This window comes from Macaca mulatta, chromosome 15, assembly GCF_049350105.2.
Source record: "Macaca mulatta isolate MMU2019108-1 chromosome 15, T2T-MMU8v2.0, whole genome shotgun sequence".
Taxonomy (NCBI): domain Eukaryota; kingdom Metazoa; phylum Chordata; class Mammalia; order Primates; family Cercopithecidae; genus Macaca; species Macaca mulatta.
This window is the reverse complement of record NC_133420.1, coordinates 45,147,503-45,163,592: the sequence shown is the minus strand read 5'-3', so window position 1 is coordinate 45,163,592 and position 16,090 is coordinate 45,147,503. Positions and strand designations below refer to the sequence as shown.

General features: G+C 47.7%; 1 protein-coding gene and 1 long non-coding RNA gene across 5 annotated transcripts; one reads left to right on the top strand and one right to left on the bottom strand.

Annotated features, from left to right (window-relative positions):
• Positions 1–818: 818 nt before the first annotated feature.
• SLC31A2 (solute carrier family 31 member 2) lies at positions 819–14,818 on the top strand. Of its 4 annotated transcripts, XM_077968317.1 has the most exons (6): positions 1,085–1,176; positions 8,106–8,172; positions 10,974–11,053; positions 11,838–12,388; positions 13,441–13,612; positions 14,027–14,818. In XM_077968317.1, exons 4-5 carry the CDS (start codon positions 12,093–12,095, stop codon positions 13,607–13,609), a joined length of 465 nt encoding a protein of 154 aa, XP_077824443.1. In that variant the 5' UTR covers positions 1,085–1,176; positions 8,106–8,172; positions 10,974–11,053; positions 11,838–12,092; the 3' UTR covers positions 13,610–13,612; positions 14,027–14,818. The 4 variants fall into 4 exon arrangements, with proteins under 4 accessions (XP_014972538.1, XP_077824444.1, XP_077824445.1 ...); XM_077968318.1 differs by lacking the exon at positions 10,974–11,053 and having other exon boundaries at positions 923–1,176; positions 12,199–12,388; XM_077968319.1 differs by having other exon boundaries at positions 1,082–1,176; positions 13,441–14,818.
• On the bottom strand, positions 10,507–12,760 carry LOC144335158 (uncharacterized). Its single transcript, XR_013405645.1, has 2 exons — positions 11,748–12,760; positions 10,507–11,432 (listed from the first exon to the last, which is right to left on the bottom strand). It is a non-coding gene; the product is annotated as an uncharacterized LOC144335158 (long non-coding RNA).
• Positions 14,819–16,090: the final 1,272 nt, after the last annotated feature.

The window sequence follows — 16,090 nt, the reverse complement described above, 5'->3', positions numbered from 1 at the left end:
GGTCTCAAAGTCAATAGTTGATGGATACGGATATGAACTGAGGTCAGCTCCAGGCTCAAGGTCTCTGCTAACACTGTCCTTAGCAAGGTTTCTCTGAAGAGCCTCTTTACTCACAGGCTGATCGGCAAAGGTTTCCTAAATATGGTTAAGAATCAATAACCGGGGCCGGGCGCGGTGGCTCAAGCCTGTAATCCCAGCACTTTGGGAGGCCGAGACGGGCGGATCACGAGGTCAAGAGATCGAGACCATCCTGGCGAACACGGTGAAACCCCGTCTCTACTAAATAGTACAAAAAACTAGCTGGGCAAGGTGGCGGGCGCCTGTAGTCCCAGCTACTCGGGAGGCTGAGGCAGGAGAATGGCGTAAACCCGGGAGGCGGAGCTTGCAGTGAGCTGAGATCCGGCCACTGCACTCCAGCCTGGGCTACAGAGCGAGACTCCGTCTCAAAAAAAAAAAAATCAATAACCATTAAAAATCCCTCACCCTACAAGAAACCCCAACAAAAAAACTGGAGCAGTGAAATTAACAAGCAATACACGGAAATGGAAGTACTGATAAGAAAAATAGTTTACCACCCTAGTAATCAAAGAAAAACAAAATTACATGTGTGTATTCCTTTTGGTTTATCAGATTGGAAAATATTTTTTTTAAAAGAAAAATGTAATTATCTTGTAATGACTGCATTAAAAATCTAGGGCATAATTAACTTAATTTACTCCAAATTTGTTGCTACTGTGTTCATAGCACGGACTTTTTCCATTTTCAACTCAACATGTTACGCTTGGGGTAGTTTATTACAATGAACAATAAGCATTCTCATAATTGCCAAGATAAGCCAAGTGCAAAACAGCAAGGGCGGAGACAGAAGGCAGCAGGTGGCCCCACTCGTTCGCGACTCCGGGAACGCCAAGCCTCTGCCCTTAGGAACCTGGGGCGCGGCACGTGGGTCCGGGCCAGGGGTCGCGCCTGAGGCCGCCGACGTGGGGCGCGCGTGGGGACCACAACTCCCAGGCGCCCGCGCGCCGCCTCGCCCGGACCATGTGATCCGCGCGGCGCGGGTCGCGATCACGGCGGTGGCGGCGGCGGCTGAACTGACTCGGAGCGAGGAGACCCGAGCAAGGAGACCCGAGCGAGCAGACGCGGCCCTAACGCCCGCCCCGCGCGCTCACCATGGCGGTAAGTTCCGGGCGCTAGGGAGAGGAGGGGACGCGGGTGGGCGGCTGGGGCGGGGTCTCCTGGAGCTGCCATCTGGGCACCCCGAATCCTCGCTGTCGCTGGCCCGGGGCTGGTGAGGGGTGTGTTGGCAGCATTGCCAACAGCCGGAACAGGGTTGGGGGGACGCGGCAGGTACAGGTTGCCGTGGCTTTGTGGTTTTCCTCTATTTGTCCCTCCTGCTGGGAGGCAGTCCGGCTAGGCGAGCAGTTACCGAGGGCCCGCGGTGGCGCGGCTTGAGAGTGGGGGCGCGGTGGCTGAAGACAGCTGGGTCCGGGGTCCCCAGTCCCGGACCTCTGGCCGGCGCCCCAGGGCGGAGGGCAGCGCCTTGGGAGATTCCAGGTAGGCTTCCACGAAAGGGAAAGCCCCGGCGCATTTCAGCCTGCAGCCCGGCGCGCACACTGCTCTTCTTAAGTTTGTAGCCTGATTCTTTGGGGAATAAAACAGACCCAGCTCCTTTCCAGCTTCCCTGCACTTTCAGTCAGAAAACAGCGTTTCGGACAAGCTGTTTTTCTTGGTAGGGTTCACCTGGGCTGGAGAGAACGACAGCTTGCAAGACTCGTTCGTCTTTGAAGAAGTCATATCATTTTCTTCATCCCATGAAGAATGTCATAGAATTTAAGATACAGGAGGCCCAGCCTGGGCAACATAGCTAGACCCCGTCTCTACAAAAATTAGCCACAAGTGGTGGCAGGCGCCTGTAATCCTAGCTACTCTGGAGGCTGAGGCAGGAGGATGAGGATAATTGCTTGAGCCCTGAAGTTCTAGGCTGTAGTGAGCCATGACCTTCAGCCTGGGCAACAGAACAAGACGTTCCCAAACAAACAAACAAACAACACACAAAACAAAAAACAAAAAAGATATAGGAAGTCTATATAGGCCGTTTAGTCAAATGATCAACTGTCCTTTAAAAAGGGAAATAGATGGAAAGCACTTGCAAAATTTCCCCAGCCAGTCAGCCTAGCACTGGGACCTTCATCTCCTTCCCAACCCTTGTTTACAAAAAAGGAAGCTTTTCTCAAAGTGTAAGTAACCTCAAATGAAAAAATAAAGAAGAAAACAAGTTCCAGGGATTGCTCCCTCCTTCACCACAGCCCCGCCCTGAAAAAAGCACAAATCAGTTAAACTGTCAGAGGCCAAGATTCATCCCAAGGAGGAAAACAAGATTGGGGCCCTGCCCCCTGCCTATCTGACCACAAAGTCTTTTAATTGAAAACTGTAGCCCAGATCTCTTCTCTCAAGTCAGGGTGTGCTGATTTCCATCTTTTCCTCTAGCAAAAAGGCAAAAGTAGAAAGGGTTGAGTGACAGGTGAATCTTTGTTCCTCCGGGGCTTCGGACTCCGTAGGTACTTCCAGTCCTGAACATACCATACAGTTCATCTTCCCAGCTGTCTCCTGCTTCTCTGACTTCAGGACTGTCCTAGCCAACTGCTCTCTGGCCAGGGCAGGTGTCTCTCAGGCAGCTTAGTCCCCAGCACCCCCAGGGAGCCTCCACTGTGCCTCTCTTTCTGACCTACAACCTGTTGTAATTACTTGCTCACTTAAATGTCCCCCATCATAGACAGGTAGCTCCCTAAAGGCCAAAGACTTGTCCCATTCATCTCTGTATCGCAAGGGTCTGCACAGCCCTAGCACAACAAAAAGAAATCTTTCAAATTACTCTTACTGTTCCGTGGGGGTTCAGGTCTATGGCAAAACATGTCTGGGCTGTTTTGGGCTCCTAAGGTAACTGGCTCAGGCCCAAGGATGATAGAAGGAAACTAGTTGTGGCAACTCCCTGACTGATTAATTAGCCACTAGGGACATTCCATTCATGCCATCTGCTTTACCAAATGGACTCAGAGAAGGGGTGATCCACGGGCGTCACCCCTACCTCCACCTGGCAGAGATGGTGCTAGTGGCTTCTGCTGAGGATGAGGCCATCTCCAGTGTAAATGGAGTTTCACAGTATTGTTCGTACCTGTTTGCTTTTGTATATCAATCTTGTGTAAACATTTTGCTATGTCAACAAATGTTTTTTGAAAGCCTAACAGGAGAGATCTCTGAGCAGTAGGACTCAAAATGATGTTTTACTTTCTTTTCGGTACTCTGTCAGCTTTTTACATTGAGCTAGTGCCATTGGGTTGGGGGAGGGGGGCGGATGTAAAAGCTATTCTTATTTTTAAACTCTTCAACATTTTTAAAACTCTTCAACATGATTTTTATCATGTTGTGATGTGACCGCCTAGATTTCCATTTTGAGGCTCTCATATAATTTACTTGACCAGTCCCTGTTGGTTGACAGGAGACCATCATGGTTCCTATGATTTCTCAGAGTGTGACCCCCACAAACACCTGTCCCAGAAACACCCAGAGTACTTGTTGTACACTAAGGTTTGAGAACCAGTACAGGCTTTCCAGAAAGATCTCTGGCTCTGGGCACCTGATTGCTGAGTGACCGTGGGGAGATAAGTGGGCCTTTCTGTGCCTTCCTTGTTAATTTAAAGAGGTTAATAATAGTAGGCACCTGCAGAGATGTCACAGGGAGTAAGGCATAAAAAATGGAAGGTGAACACGGTGCAGGCACATGCAGGCCCTCAGGAGACACGGAGCTGTGTGGCTGTTCTCTCCAATCAGATGCTTTCACATTTCTTTCTCTGTCCTGCAGCTCCACCATCTCCAGTGAGCCCAGTCCCTGGGTAGGCGCAGGCAGGGGTTGGTGACACAAGTCAGACCCCCTTTGGCACTGAAAGGCATGTTAGCTGTGTGTAGGGAGTAGAACAGCCAGGTTAGTCCCAGGTCTCTACCAAACCCAAAGCTGCAGTGTCCAAATCTGAGAGGAGATGCATAGATGTGGTGCCCCATCCAACCTGGAAACAGAGGCACACTCACTGTTTGTTTTGTTTTGTTTTGTTTTTTGTTTTTTTGAGACAGAGTCTTGTTCTATTACCCAGGCTGCAGTGCAGTGGCACGATCTTGGCTCACTGCAACCTCCACCTCCTGGACTCAAGTGATCCTCCCACCTCAGCACCTCCCAAGTAGCTGGGACTACAGGCACATGCCACCACGCCCAACTAATCTTCGTATTTTTCGTAGAGACTGGGTTTTGCCATGTTGCCCAGGCTAGCACTTTTTTCTTTTACAAGGTTTCAGGAAAACAGTAGATAGAGCTCAAGATGGGAGCCTGTGAAAGTGAGGCCAAACCAAAGGAAAGGGTTCCTAGAGTCCTATCCTCATCTTACAGATGAAGAGACTGGGGTCCACAGGGGGCTTTCTGTGTGTCTGCAGCTCAAGGCCACGCAACTGGTTCCTGGCAGAGCTGGGAGGCAGATCCAGGCAGTGCAGCTTTAGAAACCGTGTCCCTAACCACTAGCCTTGCTGCCTGTGTTCAAACTGCAACCAAGTGAACTGAGCCTCAGAATCTCCTCAAGGGGGCTGGTTAATATCTATGTCTTCCCTGCCTCCTGTGGCTCTGCCCCTGGACTCTAATTAGGGGCCTGGAATCTGCACTTTTAATAAGGCCCTGGAGTCTAAGCAGCTGCTGCTATCCCTCTACACTAAGCCACTTGCCAGTGTGTGTGGAGCTCATGACTGGCCTGTGGTTTCCCAGTGATTCACCCGGGACTGACTCTGCCTCTGCGGATATGGCTATAACAGCATCGTCATCCACACCTGTGATCCACTCCAGTGTCCTCCCTCCCACCCTATCCTCTTTGCCTTTTCATCCTGTTGTACCACTGTTGTCCCTGGGCTCTGGTCTTACTCTCCCATCCCCAGACTGGTCCTTGTTTGTTTCCTTTATTTAAGGTGTACTCTTCACCTTTCTCAGGAAATACGGGCCAGCTACTGGCTGAGCATCCTTGAGGGGCTAAGCATGACTATCCTAATTGCACAGAGACTTTTTCTCATACATTCCTTCCCCTCCCCAATTTCTTCCCATATTTTGTTCCAAAGTGGCCATATCAGCTTCTTCTGCTATTTGCATATCTTCCTGAAATGTTAAAACAACCAAAAGACAGCATAGCCCTCCTCTCTGTCTAGTATTGCACAAGAAAGTGGGCTCTTCTCTGCGATGTAGCATCTGTTTTCCTCTTGCCAAATGAGGGCCTGGTAAGAAGACCCAGGATCCAGTCCTGATGCTGCCACCAACTCACAATGTGACCCTGGGCATGTCACAACTGCCCCTTGGACTTCTGGTGCTCCCCTGAGAAGCTGCATTGAGAGCAGTTAGGAGCACAGAATCTGAAGCCAGCCCACCCAGGCAAAATTCTAGCCAGCAACTTGGCAAGCTACCTAACTTCTCTCTGCCTTAGTATTCTCATCTATGAAATGGAGCTAAGCATCATCCCCTCCCCTTGAAATTAACTGAGTTAAGACATACAACTTTTTAAAATTATACTTTAAGTTCCAGGGTACATGTGCACAATGTGCAGTTTTGTTACATATGTATACATGTGCCATGTTGGTGTGCTGCACCCATTAACTCGTCATTTACATTAGGTATATCTCCTAATGCTATCCCTCCCCCTTCCCTCCTCCCCACAATAGGCCCCGGTGTGTGATGTTCCCCTTCCTGTGTCCAAGTGATCTCACTGTTCAATTCCCACCTATGAAGACATATAACATTTTTAGAAGAGTGCCTGGCACAGAATAATTAGTAAGTGTCATTTCCTTCCCAAGTATGAAAAAAGACGGTTGCTCTAGATTAGTACTTCCTAGAGGATAGTCTATGAGATTCTCTCCCAGAGGACACTCAGCAAGAAAAAAGGGAGGAGAGAGTTACAGGCTTTCAGAGGTACAGGCTTCTGGCAGTGCTGAAAGCTGTTAAACCTTTTGTCCAATTCCAGTCTCTCCCAAACTCCCTTGACCACAGAATCCATTTTCCCCAGTATCCTGTGCTTCTCCCATGGAACACTTCTGAGAAACACCCCTCCAGCTTTGACATGTATGGGGAAAAAAAGGCACTGGGGTTATTGAGCCCTTACTGTGTGTCACTTTGTGTGGATGGCTTTGCAGAGTTTTCCCCCAGCTCCCCTCGGAGGGAACTGAGACCAGAGAGAGGCTGTGGCTAACAAATCTGTTTTGTTCCAAATCCTAGACTCAGTCTACTATTATTTACTATCTCCTTTGGTCCTAAATATTGAGAGGGGGAGGATTGGAGACGACTAGAACATGCAAGGCCCGTGGTTTAGGGCTGTCATCTGCAAGCAGAAGTTTGTGGCTCTGGTTTCCGGGAGGCTACGGGATACCCACATGGCACAGCTTCCTGACAAAATGGCAGCTAATCAAATCTGCCTATCCTTCCACCCCCCACTGACGTTTGCCTCTACCGGAACTCCTTTTCTGTAAGAACTGATGGCCTCCACAGCCTTCACAAGAACCCAGTCTCAGTGGGTTCATATCTTCCTCCCTTGAACACAAACTAAGAGTAATCACGCTTCTAAGGAAGTCGGGCAAATCCCTTTCTCTCTCTGTATTCATTTCCCTCATCTGGAAATGAGAGGCGATGGAGAGGGACTGAAGTTGGGCCAAATCAGCATTTTTCAAACTGAGTTTCAGCGGAGCTTAGATTTCTCTCCCCTCTTCATCCTGAGCCCTATGTTTTATATCACAGAATTACAAGAAAGATTTAAATTGGCTAGTGTTCCCTGGCAAAAAAAAGTTGAAAGCCATGGGACTAAAAACTCTGAGGATACTTCTATCTAGTGCTGACATTCAAGGATTCTAATATTTGGCCATTGTCTTAGAAGGCAGAGGCTTCCACGAGCTGATTACAACTCAGCCAGGATCTCCTTAGGTGGGTAACACTGACAGTGTTTGCTGAACTGCTTGTGCTGGCTGAGAAGGGCTTACCTGGGGACCAGAGGCTGCCTTCCCTTCCCTGAGAGGGTGAACTAACTGATAGATCTGTTGGGTCCTCATCTTTCCAAACAGTCGTTAAGCCTGGTGTGGGCGTCTAAATTTACCATCCAGCTCCCACCGTACCCTCTTCTCTTGGAGACTGGGAGGAAGCACCGTGTCCTGGAATGTCCAGGGCTCTGGAATCCAGCTAGACGCAGGTTTGAATCCCAGCTCTGCCAACTTACTAGCTTTGGGACCACCCGCAAATTACTTCTCTAAGGCTAGTTTCCCTAGCTTTCCTTCCTATAAAATGGGCCTAACTGTCCCTGTCACACAGAGGACTGTTGTGACAATGAAATGAGATGATGTAGAAAAAGCCCTTGATGCCACCCTGAACACAGCGTGGAGCAAGCACCCTTTGAAAAGGCATCTGACAGGCACTGCATGGTCACTGCTTTTACCTGCAGTCTTTCCTGTAAGGTTGTGAACTCACCAGGGTCAGATACATTAATCTGCCTCCAAAATGCCGGGCACACGAACTGGGCTCAGCAAATGTATAGTGAATGAGTGGACAGATGTGGAGTACAGTGAAGACAGCTGCCTCTGGGGCCCTTGACGATAAACACTGTGGGATCTGTCTAGACTCCGCAGAACAAAGAGGACTCTAGGTTCCCATCACATGGGAGCCCGTCTCGGAGCTGCAGTAGAATGGCTAGGGCCCCAGGGGGTAAGAGGAGGCAGTTGCACCTGCACTTGGAAGGCATGGAGGGGACATCCCCACATAGTCTGAGGACACTGTCACATCCCGAGCCAGTTGGCCCAGTGAGGATGGGCACTCCCACACCTCTATTCTCATATGGAGCAGGGCCAGCTCACTTACAGCTCTGCTGCTGACCCTCCTGGGCAAGTCTCAGCTCTTTATGGCCTCAGTTGGCCCTGATGACTTCTGATGGCCCTTTCGACACTTCCAAAGACTCCATTTTTCTGGACTCCCAGAGGAGGCGCTGGAGAGCATTAAGGACCATGACTTCCACTGCCCCGCGCCCCATGATGCCGATTCCCTTCTCTTTCAGATGCATTTCATCTTCTCAGATACGGTGGTGCTTCTGTTTGATTTCTGGAGTGTCCACAGTCCTGCTGGTAAGAATTGGGAAGCTCAAACTTGTAGCTTGGAAAGCCTTGTAGCACGAGGCAAGGGAGAATCCGGGTTCTCTTGATTCTCGGTGGGCATTTAAGTGAGGCTGATTCCTCTGGCATAAACACTGAGCAGGAACTTCACATTCATAATTCCATTTGCAACCACTCCCTTTCAGATCGCAAAGGGCACCATTATCTTACTGATCCTCACAAAGGCCGAGAGAGGCAGGGAGGCAGCTTTTCTCTCTGTTACAGGGGAAGAAACTAAAGCCCAGAGACAGGAAGAGAGACTCATGCGGGGTCACACAATAAGTATGCATCAGAGCCACAACTAGATCAAGGCTTCCGGGTGCCACTTGGCACCTTCCTTATCCAGCGTTCATTGTTCTGCACCAGTTCAGAAGTCCACAGCAGCTGCTGGAGATGAGACACCAGTTTGAAAGGGAAGAATATTCCTTTGATTTGAAAAGGCAGAGTTTGTCACTAATTCATGAAAAAGTTATTTTTCAAGTTAAATAACTGCATCTTAAAAATAGACTGGAAACAGCCCAAATGCCCGTTATTGCGGGTGCAGATTAAATAAAGTATGGTCATCCCTACAATGGGCTACCATTTCTTGTTATCTATTGCTAAATAAACAGTGGCTTACAACAAGTCATTTTATCATTCTCTCTCAAGGTGCTATGAGTTGACTGGACCCAGCTGAGTGGTCCTCACTCAAGGTCTCTCATGCAGTATAGTCAGACTGTGGCTGGAAGTAGGGTCATTTGGAAGAGTTCCTCACTCTCATGCCAAGTGGCTGATACTGGTTGTTAGCTAGGACCTCAGCTGGAGTTGTTGGCTGAACACCTACGTGTGGCATCTCCTATGGCTTGGGCTTCCTCATGGCAGAGTGGCTAGATTCCAAGATCGAGTGTCGCAAGAGAACAAGGTAGAAGTATGTGGAATTTTCAAGACCTAGCCTTGGAAATCAGATAGCATTACTTCTGCCTTCTTTGGCTGAAGCAGTCACGAAGGTCTTCCTAGGCTAAAGGAGAGGGAACAAACATGGACCCCACTGCTTGATGGCAAGAATGTTGACATCATAAGAAGGGGATGTGGGGTTGGATATATTGGAGTGGCTGTCTTTGTAAAATATAATCTATCACAGATACGATGAAGCCACTGGGGAAAAGGTAAATCTGTGTGAACTGAGGTAAAACTGGATGATAAAGTCAAATGCAAAGGAGTATGTGTAGATAGGATGCTGTCATTTGGACAAACAGAGGCTGATATATACATTGAGCAACAGAGGTTGCTCTGAGGAGGAGAATTGGGGTGAAGGGAGATTGGGGTGGGAAGAAAACTGATTTTTCTTTTTTTTTTAAATGGAGTCTCTGTTGCCCAGGCTGGCATGCAGTGGCACGATCTTGGCTTACTGCAACCTCTACCTCCCAGGTTCAAGCAATTCTCTTGCCTCAGCCTCCCGAGTAGCTGGGACTACAGGCATGCACCACAATGCCCAGCTAATATTTTTGTATTTTCAGTAGAGACGGGGTTTCACCATGTTGGCCAGGCTGGTCTCAAACTCCTGACCTCAAGTGATCCACCCGCCTCGGCCTCCCAAAGTGCTGGGATTACAGATATGAGCTACCACACCTGGCCTGAATTTTCACTGTATTCTTTTTTGCACTGTTTGAAGTTTGACCATGTACATGAAATTACCTATAATTTTATATTTTAAAAACCTGCATCTATCAGATGATTTTCTCCCGGGAGCCTTTGGGAAAAAAAACCCGACTGTTTTTCCTTTTCTTACACTCAACACACTTCTGTGACCAGATGTGTAGGCTTTCCCTCAGTGACCAATTTTCTGATACCAGCTGGGTGTCCTACAACTCAGTTCAAATCTGACACTAACCAGAGTTAGTGCAGATCCCACAGGTTAAGGGCACAGTCCCACAAGGCTGCCCCCTGCTTCAGGCACCAATCGCAAGTCCCAGCTTGTCTCCCATACTTCTGGCCAACTGACTATACATCGGGGTTCCCATAACGCCTTCGTTGGGGTCAATTATTTGCTAGAATGGTTCACAACACTCAAGGAAACACTTTAAAAGAGTACAAATGGGCCAGGTGCGGTGGCTCATGCCTGTAATCCCAGCACTTTGGGAGGCCAAGGCGAGTGGATCACCTGAGGTTAGGAGTTCAAGACCAGCCTGACCAACATGGTGAAATCCTGTCTCTACTAAAAATACAAAAAAATTAGCCAGGCGTGGTGGGGGGTGCCTGTAATCCCAGCTACTTGGGAGGCTGAGGCAAGAGAATTGTTTGAACCCAGGAGGCAGAGGTTGCAGTGAGCCAAGATTACGCCACTGTACTCCAGCCTGGGCAACAGAGCGAGACTCCATCTCGAAAAAAATAAAAAGTACAATGAATAGCTGGGAGGAAAAGATGCATGGAGCAAGGCATGTAGGAAGGGGTTCAGAGCCTCCAGGCCCTCCCTGGGCTTGCCACCTTCCAGGTACCCCCATGTGTTCAGCAGCTGGAAGCTTTTCAAATCCTGTCCTTTTAAAGAAATTATTCATATATAATAGTTGTACATGTTTTGGGGTACATGGGATATTTTGATACCTATATACAATATGCAAGGATCAAATCAGGGTAACTGGGGTGTTTATCACCTCAAACATTTATCTTTGTGTTGGAAACATTACAATTCTATTTTGAAATATACAATAAATTATGGTTAACTATAATTTCCCTACTGTACTGTTGAATACAACAACTTATTCCTTCTAACTGCATTCTTTTGGGTTTCTATGGAGTCTTCATATAGAGGCATGATTGATGACCTCACTGGCCACTGGTGATCAATTCAACCTTCAGTCCGTCTCTCCTTCCAGAGGTAGGAAGTGGGCTGAAAGTGCCAACCTCCAAGCACAAGGTTGGCTCCCCTGGCAACCAGCCCCCATCCAGAGCCCATCCAGGAACCTCAGCCATCAGTCATCTCATTAGCATATAAAAAGACACCACTTCAGAGTTTCCAAGGGCTCTAGAAGTCGTGTGCCAGGAAACCAGGGCAGAAACAGGATATATATCTCTTATTATGTTGCAGAGTCCAGTAAAATACTTTAGCTGGACCTCTTATTATCCCTCTTAGTGAAACGAAAGTAGTAATTAACAGTTATATTTTACACAGCAGCTCTAATAAGCACTTTATATTTTCTGTAAAATAATTTATTGGGTTTTCCCCCTAATATAAAAGTAATATATATAAAAGAAACCTTAGGGCCGGGCGCGGTGGCTCAAGCCTGTAATCCCAGCACTTTGGGAGGCCGAGGCGGGTGGATCACGAGGTCAGGAGATCGAGACTATCCTGGCTAACATGGTGAAACCCCATCTCTACTAAAAATACAAAAAACTAGCCGGGCGTGGTGGCGGGCGCCTGTAGTCTCAGCTACTTGGGAGGCTGAGGCAGGAGAATGGCGTGAACCCGGGAGGCGGAGCTTGCAGTGAGCCGAGATCACGCCACTGCACTCCAGCCTGGGAGACACAGCGAGACTCCGTCTCAAAAAAAAAAAAAAAAAAAAAAAAGAAACCTTAGAAAGTTAGGCAAGAATATAAAAACCATCCGTATCCTACTTTGCTGAGATAACTATTACTCTTGTGCTGTTTATCTTTCCTTCTAGACGTTTTTCGCGTACTTACATATAAACAGGACCTTGCAGTACTCATCCCTTAACAAGAAGTCACAACAGATTTGTGCAGCCTGCCAGGGGAGTGGCTGGGGTGATGGCACATGGCTTCTTCAGTCTCAGCCCCTGGCTTTTTCAGGCGGCTTCTCTTCCTTATCTCAAAGCCACACTCCAGTAGGCCAATCCTGCTAAGAAAGGTCTGGTGAAGACAGTGCAGAAGTTCAGAGCTCAGCAAGGGTGGGGAAGAAGATGCAAGAGAGAGGTGGATGGAGTGGATTCCATGAACAGGTGGAGGTGCTGGAAGGGAAACAGTGCTGGCCTGGCCAGGTCTCCACAACTCTGCCTCCTTTGACAGGCATGGCCCTTTCGGTGTTGGTGCTCCTGCTCCTGGCTGTACTGTATGAAGGCATCAAGGTTGGCAAAGCCAAGCTGCTCCACCAGGTGCTGGTGAACCTGCCTACCTCTATCAGCCAGCAGACCATCGCAGAGACAGACGGAGACTCTGCAGGCTCAGATTCATCCCCTGTTGGCAGAACCCACCACAGGTACAGGCAGTGGGTATGGGAAAGGGGCAGAGGCCTCACATTCACCCTGGGAGACAGGCTGGCCTGGACAGCATTAGCCCCACTTCACAGAGGGGACAGTAAGGCCCAGGGAAGGACCAGGACTTGCCAACAAATGGTTATAAATAGCCAAGTCAACTAGAGCTTATGTCTCCTGATGCCCAGGCCAAAGCACTCTCTGTGAACAGCCACTTGAAAGGCTCAGAAGGCTTTCTTTAGGGAACTGTGATCTTCAGATGCAGGCCCCTATCTAGCAACTGGGGTGGCCACCCACCCTCCCCCAAATCTCACCAGTTCCATGGGTCACTAGGCTCCCATATCCAGGAGGGGATCTGCAGCTGTCCTGAAGCAATGTATCCCACTTGGTGGGAGGAGGAAGACAAGCTCTCCTCTCCTCCCTTCCCACTCAAATCAGGCAACCATTTAGGGTCCCTGTTCTGCCCTCTGCCTAGCCCCAGCCTCACCTGTGCTTAATAAGCCTGCCCACTCCATCACTAGCCACCCTACATGGGTGTCTCAGATCTTCACAACTGTACTGCAAGGGAGGTATTCTCATTCCTGTTTTACTGATAAGGAGTCTTGAGTTCAGAGAGGTTAAGACATCTGTCTAGGCCACTTTTAGTAAGTGGCAGGACTAGGAACTGATATGTCACCTAAGTCCATGCTTTTTCTTTCCATTGTCATACTGCCTCCCAAAGTAGATTCATGGGGAAAATATGCCTTACTGATGATTTTCTTATTCCTTATCAGAAAGACAGATTACAGATACCTTCATTTTCCCCTTTGTCTAGGATGCCAGGAAGCTCGGCACCAAATGTAGTGAAGATATGTCTCTTTAAAAAGAAATCTCTTGAGTTTTTTCTGGGGGTGGGGGGGGTGGGGGGGGGCAGAAAGAAATCTCTCCTGGGTTAAGCATATAAGTTATAAATAATCAGGTCACATAACTCAACAGCTTTCTACTCCCTGATATCAACTCCCAGCTTCCTCATTACCAGCTCATTACCAGGATTAACTTGCTTCTCCTTTTTATCTAGGTGGTATTTGTGTCACTTTGGCCAGTCTCTAATCCATGTCATCCAGGTGGTCATCGGCTACTTCATCATGCTGGCCGTAATGTCCTACAACACCTGGATTTTCCTTGGTGTGGTCCTGGGCTCTGCTGTGGGCTACTACCTAGCTTACCCACTTCTCAGCACAGCTTAGCTGGTGAGGAATGTGCAGGCACTGAGGCTGGAGGGACACAGGGACCCCTCTTCCAGACACTATACTTCCAACTGCCCTTTCTTCTGATGGCTATTCCTCCACCTTATTCCCAGCCCCTGGAAACTTTGAGCTGAAGCCAGCACTTTCTCCCTGGAGTTTGGAGGCCATTGTATCAACCTTCCTTCTCAGCCAGCCTGCATAGGGCCCAGGCCTGGTCTTGTGTCTTAAGATGGCTGCTGTGACCAAAGGGAGAATGGAGAGAACAGGGGTGGCAGGGTTACTGAGCCCATGACAATGCATTTCTGTGACTCAAACCAGGAATTTCCAAAGATTTCAAGCCAGGGAGAAGGGTTCTTGGTGATGCAGGGCATGGAACCTGGACACCCTCAGCTCTCCTGCTTTGTGCCTTATCTATAGGAGCATCGCCCATTGGACTTCCTGACCTCTTCTGTCTTTGAGGGACAGAGACCAAGCTAGATCTTTTTTCTCACCTTTCTGCCTTTGGAACACATGAAGATCATCTCTTCTATGGATCATGTTAACAAACTTTATTTTTCCCATTGAACTCCTAGTTGGCAATTTTGCACATTCATACAAAAAAAATTTTAATGAAATGATTTCATTTTATTCATGATGGATGGCAGCAACTGCTGAGACCTACTTCCCTTTCTTTGGGGGAGAATAAGTGACAGCTGATTAAAGACAGAGACACAGGACTGCTCTCAGGCTCCTGGTTTATTCTCTGATAGACTGAGCTCCTTCCACCAGAAGGCACTGCCTGCAGGAAGAAGATCATCTGATGGCCGTGCGTGTCTGGGAAGCTCTTCATGGCCTTAATGCCCTTCTTTATCCTCATCTTTCCTCTCTGCAAAACAAAAAACTGCATCTAATAATGTTCAATACTTAATGTTCTCTATTTATTACTTACTGCTTACTCGTAATGATCTGGTGGGGAAACATGATTCATTCACTTAAAATATTGATTAAGCCATGGCAGGTACTGACTGAAGATGCAATCCAACCAAAGCCATTACATTTTTTAAGTTAGATGGGACTCTCTGGATAGTTGAACCTCTTCACTTTATAAAAAAGGAAAGAGAAAAATCACTGCTGTATACTAAATACCTCACAGACTAGATGAAAAGATGGTTGTAAGCTTTGGGAATTAAAAACAAATACATTTTAGTAAATATATATTTTTAAATAGTCTATGACTGTTCTGTTCTCCTCATTCCAACAGAAAGCACCTGAACCCTTATAACAACTGCAGAGGGTGAGTGGGGCTAATAGAGCTGGTAGTGCTCTTTATAAGCCTGTCTGAGAACAGAGTCCATCCACCTGCTACAAAGACAACTCTGCTCAGGGAAACCCAGCCCTGAAATGCTGCACCCAGGTAGACACCCCAGAATGCCAACTGAGGCAAGTCGTTCCTCATTCATATAACAAGTATTAATTGAGTACATGCTATAAGAAAAGTAACTGTCACACAGACTATAAACACCTGTGTTGGCACAATTATTTAGCATCTTCTCTACCTGTGGGCAGAAGCAAATATAATAGCCACTAGTTAATATATAATAAGAAATAACTGCCCTAGAAAGTAGAGTATGTCACACCTTTAGGATTGATCAGGGCATTCCCCCATGTTTGCAGGGAATTGGAAAGCTGCCTGGTGTCTCAATAAGTTTAAGATTTTGTAGAGCAGGTGTGTTCTCACTGATGGAGTGTCAACAGTCCATCTCGTAAAACTCTTCAGTTTGACAATCTCTTTAAATGTGGTTAGACACTTGCAGTTTTTATAGAATAGAGGACTTAATTTTTTTTTTTTCTTTTTAAGAATCTATGCTTTAGAGGCCGGGTGTGGTGGCTTACACCTGTAATCTCAACACTTTGGGAGGGCGAGGCAGGAGGATCACTTGAGGCCAGGAGTTCAAGACCAGCCTGGCCAACATGGTGAAACCCTATCTGTATTAGAAACACGAAAGTTAGCTAGGCGTGGTGGCAGGCACCTGCAATCCCAGCTACTCAGGAGGCTGAGGCAGGAGAATCACTTGAACCTAGGAGGTGGAGGTTGCAGTGAACCGAGATCATGCCACTGCACTCCAGCCTGGGTGACAGAGCGAGACTCCATCTCAAAAAAAAAAAAAAAAAAAATATATATATATATATATATATATATGTGCTTTAGAAACAGTGATTATATGGGTAGACCTAGTAGGCAGTCCATTGCTTCACTCTTCAGAGCCCAGTCACAAAAGGTGATGTTTTTCCTAAATTCCTAATTAAAAATTTTTTTAAATTTAACAAATATCTGGCCAGGTGCAGTGGCTCATGCCTGTAATCCCAGCACTTTGGGAGGCAGAGGTGGGCAGATCACGAGGTCAGGAGATCAAGACCAACCTGGCTAACACGGTGAAACCCTGTCTCTACTAAAAATACAAAAAATTAGCCAGGCATGGTGGTGGGCGCCTGTAGTCCCAG

What these genes read in the sequence shown, in the direction of transcription:
- SLC31A2 (XM_077968319.1), top strand. Translation starts at nt 12,093, where the DNA reads ATGCAAGAGAGAGGTGGATGGAGTGGATTCCATGAACAGGTGGAGGTG. An exon ending in GTTGGCAGAACCCACCACAG is followed by an intron (nt 12,389 to 13,440) that starts GTACAGGCAGTG and finishes CTTTTTATCTAG; the next exon opens with GTGGTATTTGTGTCACTTTG.